Source organism: Lygodium microphyllum, chromosome 5, assembly GCF_053477565.2.
Source record: "Lygodium microphyllum isolate KBCC chromosome 5, Lygodium_microphyllum_v1.1.10, whole genome shotgun sequence".
Classification (NCBI taxonomy): Eukaryota; Viridiplantae; Streptophyta; class Polypodiopsida; order Schizaeales; family Lygodiaceae; genus Lygodium; species Lygodium microphyllum.
The window spans coordinates 120,650,655-120,656,654 of record NC_141139.1 but is presented as its reverse complement, the minus strand read 5'-3'; the positions used below and the strand labels follow the sequence as shown (position 1 = coordinate 120,656,654).

The 6,000-nt window shown below is 38.7% G+C and overlaps 1 protein-coding gene across 1 annotated transcript in view; it reads right to left on the bottom strand.

Annotated features, from left to right (window-relative positions):
• Positions 1 to 888: 888 nt before the first annotated feature.
• LOC148036337 (uncharacterized) overlaps positions 889 to 6,000 on the bottom strand; it is a 36,456-nt gene continuing 31,344 nt past the window's right edge. The window contains exons 2-5 of the mRNA XM_087678335.1: positions 2,470 to 2,543; positions 2,299 to 2,378; positions 2,070 to 2,224; positions 889 to 1,858 (exon numbers count right to left, since the gene is read on the bottom strand). Of these exons, the coding sequence (XP_087534461.1) occupies positions 1,746 to 1,858; positions 2,070 to 2,224; positions 2,299 to 2,378; positions 2,470 to 2,543 (422 nt within the window). The 3' untranslated portion in view covers positions 889 to 1,745. The remainder of the gene's footprint in view (positions 1,859 to 2,069; positions 2,225 to 2,298; positions 2,379 to 2,469; positions 2,544 to 6,000) is intronic.

Below are 6,000 nucleotides of genomic sequence, written 5' to 3'. Positions count from 1 at the left end.
AAAAAGATTGGTTGATTTTGATCTTCCCTAAAATCAAAGGCACTTCACCAACATCCCCTAGAGTCTAATTAGTGTTCTCTCAAGATCACTTCATTATGAATGACTATCAAGTATCCAAAGTCAAGAATCTAGCAACAACCTTGTTGGATTATCAAGACTCATACCCATTAGGAAGCTCAAGTCAGATGTTGCAGACCTAAAAGGATACACCTTTCTCTAGATTGAATCTCATGCTTTGGAGGGCTTTAATATACTTGGCCAAGGTGCGAGCTATTAGCTTATAAGTCAATTTTGTGACAAAGCGGCTGTCGCCAACTGTGCACGGAGTTTTGACATGTGGTAAGGACCACTGTTACTTGAAGATCTGGAAAGGTAAAAACATGCCTATTTTTGCATGGAAACCTTGGCTTTTATCGAAAGTTTGACAAGTTTTGTAACTAGGTCTTAAGTCTATTAAGAGCAAATAGTACGGCATCAAGTTGGTAGTTTTAAGTTTTGTAACCAGGTCATTTTAAAGGAAAAACGTTATTTAACCCCAAAAAAAGAACACTTGCTATACATAGCCATTGATTGTACTGCCCTCAATTGTCTTTAGCTCACAATCATCAAATGCAGTGCAGTATAAAAGAAAACAGCACGATCAAAATACTCAAAAGTACATTGTGTAAGAGGAATATTAAATTCACCTTATGCAATATATGATGCTACTGTGTCTATTAATCACAATCCACAATCCAAATGACATGCAAAGCTTGGTGTATGGTAAGTGAAGAACATCATACTCTACTATGACAACAAAAGGAACTGATATAACCCCACATAAAAACTAATCATTGTTTTAGTTGTTAGTTTTTCATGAGATAGTGACACTAATTTTGCAAACCACTGGCACTATAGGGTAAAGTATCCTTAATTATGTACAAATCATCATACAGCAGTACATACAAAGTACTATCCAAATCAAATTTTGGAAGCACAGTAGATACATATTTTTTTACATCAAGTTGGAATTTTGATCACACTTCAGAGTTTCCAGATATATCATTCTCAGGGTTCATAGTATGCTTTTCAAGTTGAAGATCGTTTCCACATTGGATGGGTGGAGAAGAGCCACAGAGAAGGAATTTCATCGTGGTTAATATTTTATCTAAATTATATCCGCTCTTGGAAGAAAACCATTGTTGTAAATTTCTAGATATTATCAGGTATGTTTTTAGTGTGTGGAGGAAAGTGTGTTGTAAATCTACAAAAAAACATACATAGAATGAAGCAAGTATATGAGCTGGAACCATTTGACGACAGTCCAAAAGTGCCTGGCATTCTGCTTATTCAACACTTCCTTTGAATCCAAAGCAACTGTGTACGCTAGCCCTCATGATGTCTCTGTGCATTATCACCATTTCAAGATGCCTTTTGAACTCAAATCTTGTATGTTTCCACCATGTTCATGCAACATCGGATTCTGTAACCAGCCTGCATCAAATCCATTTTCCTCAAATAAAGAGATCATGGTCTTGATCATATTGGAGAATGTTTATCTAAACCCTGCACCAAATCCTTACTCAGTGCATAGGCAGCATCTAGGAACCATCTTCAGGTTTTCCCTTCATGTGTAGCTCCTGTTGGAAAATTAGCTCAAGCTCCTCATTGGATGAAACAAGATTTACACATTGCCCCCAACCTCAGACGTACTTGTTGAACAGTCCATAGAGATGTCCTCTCCACCGATTTCCTCAGTACCATCTTTAAGACTCATTTTCACATTCATCTCTTGGGCAAGATTTTTTACAATCTGCATCCTCTAAGTCATCAGGTGTCTCAAACTTCAGCCCTTTAATCTCCATTTTGCCGATATTGACTTCCAAATGTTCAACAAAACAATGACACAAAATAAGTATCCCAAACTTGAAAATTCGATTCTCTACATTGTCTAGCTAGTTCTACAACATAAAAAATTACAAACCAGCATTTAGTATGTTTGAATAAAATAAACCGCCTCAAACTCAATACAGATTAACCTCTGTTTTCTTTAAACCAAGATAGGTCATCTGCCAGAACCTCACACTCACCAACAGCATCTCGACCTACAAGGGAAGGCAAGTACTTCTCTATGTGCCTTTCTGCATCTTCATCAGCTTTCAGAACCTCGCAATCAAATTTCACGGTGGGCACCCTCACATTGCTTTCTTTGCTTCTAAGAGCTTGCACCACATCCTCTTCCCACCTGTCCAGAGGCCTCAGTAAATTGTAATACATATACATTCCATGATCTTCCTTCTGCAGACGGATTCTGCTTACCCATGAGCATCTCTTGCATTTTGAAACCTTGCTGCATCTTGTCCATGTGACTCCACTATGATCTGTTTCTCCCTTTTACTCTGTCCATGATTACAAAAGCGAAAGCTCAAACATTACAAATCAAGATCATCACATCCAACCAAACAGACAGATTTAGAAAATGACACTCACTGTGTAATCAAAGATTGAAAGTTTTATAAGCCTGTAATCCTCTCCTCGGCTACATTCTCTTTCGCAAGCTATCTCTGCAATGTATGAGCAGAATCTGGTAAAGTCTAATGCACTCTTACATATGCAAGTCCACATAAAAGAGTAAAATGGCGTAAGTGCTCCTATAAATAAAATTGAGCTATCCTTCCTGCCTAGCTGGGGCCTCCCAATCACCCACACAGGTGAAGCCCTTTATAAAAACAAATGCATTGTCTCAAAGTACTCTGAAATAAATGTGTTAATGGAATTAATGAAACATTCTAGTACCATGGCTAGCATGATGAAAACATCATAAGAAATTTGAGGTCCTCACTAATGCAGCTGAAATTTAACCTTCTTGTTGGTAAACAAATGTGAGGATGTGTGACTTCTGAACATCAATAGCAAAAATGGAAACACAAGACTGGGGTCCTGCTCCTGCACCTTATCCCCTTCTACCTACATCTCTGAGTGCTTGCCCAAGGTGGTACAATTCAGTGTTTGGTACCATGTCCAGTATGTGAGGTTTTTGTATAGTTACAGATTTTAGGGTGAGCAAAGTTCGTAAGGCACACAAACTATTAAAACGGGCAAAACATATACACAATAAAATATTGTACATGTAAGATACTCTTCTGGAAAAAAAAGGAACCGTTCTGACTTAAAGTCTTAACTTTCCAAACATATAAACAGCATTCAAGACTGAACAGTTAGTACAAAATTGTTTCACTGAACCATGGTCCATAATCCATCATCCATGAGTCATGACTAAACTATCGAAACTAAAAAAGGCATCCATCACTCCAAGTATTGTTGCCCAAAACCCTGTTTTGGGGGTCCAAAACAGAAACAAGGAAATGCCAGAAACGTTTCCGAGACAGGCAGCTACATGTCGAGTTTTGGGCAGTGTTTTTCATTTTCCTGCATGCACATTTGTTTCCGCCTACTCCCCTCAGCTCCTTGGCTCATCTCACCTGCTGCTCACTCTCTTTTACTCATTTGCTGCTTCTCCTACTTCAGATCTACTGCTGTCCACAGCCTATTTCACCCTCATCCCTCATCCTTCAGCTCCCTACTATTTTAGCTTGACTGTCCACACTATTTGTAGCTTTTTTCTCTGATTTGCAGCTGTTTTTCATTGTTTCAAGAAAGCTATCAATCTCCTCTCTTCATCCTTCACTAACCACATTCTTTAAAGCTGGTTTCCCCCTCATTTGCTGCTGATTTTCTCTATTTTCAGCAAGGTACAGCCATAGTGAAGGACACATTTTGGAGTCACACATGCATCATTAGCAACTATGAAGGTACCGGTAGCTCAAAGCAGTGGGAATGCAACTATCGCCATATAATACGCACAAGGAGTGTTACATGAGTGAAGGATCATCTTGCCCATGCAAGTGGTAAGGATATTGATAATTGCCTTGATGGGGCTATGTTAAAGAGCTAATCAGTTTATAATGCATTTTTAGCTCAACACAACCCACAATAATATTTCTCTATCTATTTCAAAATTAGGACAGCATGATAGGAAGAAACAAGCAGCAATGCCTTGCAAAACTTTTCATTATATTGCTCCAAATTCTTGCACTAAGAAGCATCAAGTTTGTGCCATGCAATCATTGCATCAACTTCAAAGTACTCAGCATGATAGGAAGAAACAAGCAACAATGCCTCGCAAAACTTTTCATTATATTGTTCCAAATTCTTGCACTAAGAAGCATCAAGTTTGTGCCATGCAATCATTGCATCAACTTCAAAGTATTCATCAACCATGCAAGTGCGAACACTTGCTTAAACTCTACCCCTGTTGACAATGTTATACCTTGCATAAGAAGTCATGTGAGAGATCACAAATCGTACAAGAGAGAAAGTAGAGACAACACTGCACAACAAGAGAATGGATACAATCTCCCCTCATTCTTGAGTGTGTACCTCCCTCATGCATCTGTTTATGGATTTGTATTTCTTAGATTTTATGCTCAAAAATCATGAAAAATATCCTTTTGGGCTGTTTGCTTTCCTTGCATGAGCAACATGATTTTGGCTAATAATTTTCTCAACTCTTTTGCAACAGATTTTGATCGTCTACAATAGGCCACACCCTCTTTATCAGCCCAACATCAAATACATGTGTTTTTGCATTTTCTCCTCTCCTGAAGGGTTGCCCACGTCTGCACCCACTTACAAAAGAGGTCTTCACTACCATTCTTGTGTTTTCTTCTCCAGTAGTTGTCTTGATAGCAACCATCATCCCATATAAATTTTAGCATATGCTTCATATTTGATAGCTCCTAAGGACTATGTTTCTCTCCCTCTACTGCTGTCTACTATTGTCCATCTTCCAATGTTTACTCCGATGTTCCACTACCTGCCTGAAGGATTGTGCTTTGCTCCCTCCATAGAGGAGCTATTTTCTTCATCATCGATACCTCTACTTGAAGGACTGCATTTCGATCCCTTCATAGTACAAATCCCTTCCAAATGCTACCGCCGAATGTTTTCTATTGTTCACTGAACCATCCAAATCAGTGTTCATTATTCTTCATTCTTCTTCTATGTTTTGAGTTTTCTTTGTCACAATGTTTGCCGAACACTCTATGTTTCTCCCACATATCCTAAACTATTTCTTGACATGAAGCCCTATTGAGCTGAAAATTCATTAGCTTGACTTAAACAGTTCGAAAACATGCTTAATTAATGAAGAAAATCTCTTATTTTTTTGAAAAACACGATCCTAAAGAGTTAGTGTCCCACATGCAAAATCCTAATTTGGGTGCCCCAAACTTTCTATGAATATGCATGCAGCCCACTACTCTCCCTTAATCTCGTTCTTGCAGATTTCAAAAGCCATATCTCTGCTACTCACACCCCATTCGCAGAGGACATCACGGTCAGAGCTTCCACCCTACTATCATCTGGCACCTAACTCCAACCTCCTATGCATATTTGCTCTATTGTCGCCAGGTCCCAAGAGTTGTCACCTACAATTGGGTGTTGTTGCCTACAGTTGGTTATTGTTGCCCATCAGCTGTTAGCTGTCACCGGGATCTTCTCTCTCCTCAAGTACCTAAGTTTTTAGTCTTCCTCTCTCTTGCATTGCTGTCTGCATCATATCCAACCTTCCTTGGCTATGTTTGCTAGTATTCGGCATTTGAAGACTGTCCTTGCTGCAATTTAGGATCCGTTCAAAGTACGACACACTCTATAGCTCATAACCTCTGCCTTGATCCTAGAGATATGAGAGTTCAAGGCTCAATATTCACTACATAGTGTGTTTGTTGCATGAGCACTGTATATTCATTATTCATTTACTTTATTATTCATAGCATTCATTGTCTCTGAGTTACCCTAACCCTAACCCTAGCTCTATTCTAAGTTTATCATCTGTACTTTGTCGTACAATTGGTTTCATAGTTTTTGTGATTAGAGCATTTCTTCACATGGTATCAAAGCTAGATACTCTCTAAGAAACATTGGCCTTTGATCAAAAAACTCATTCGCAACAGTAAGAAG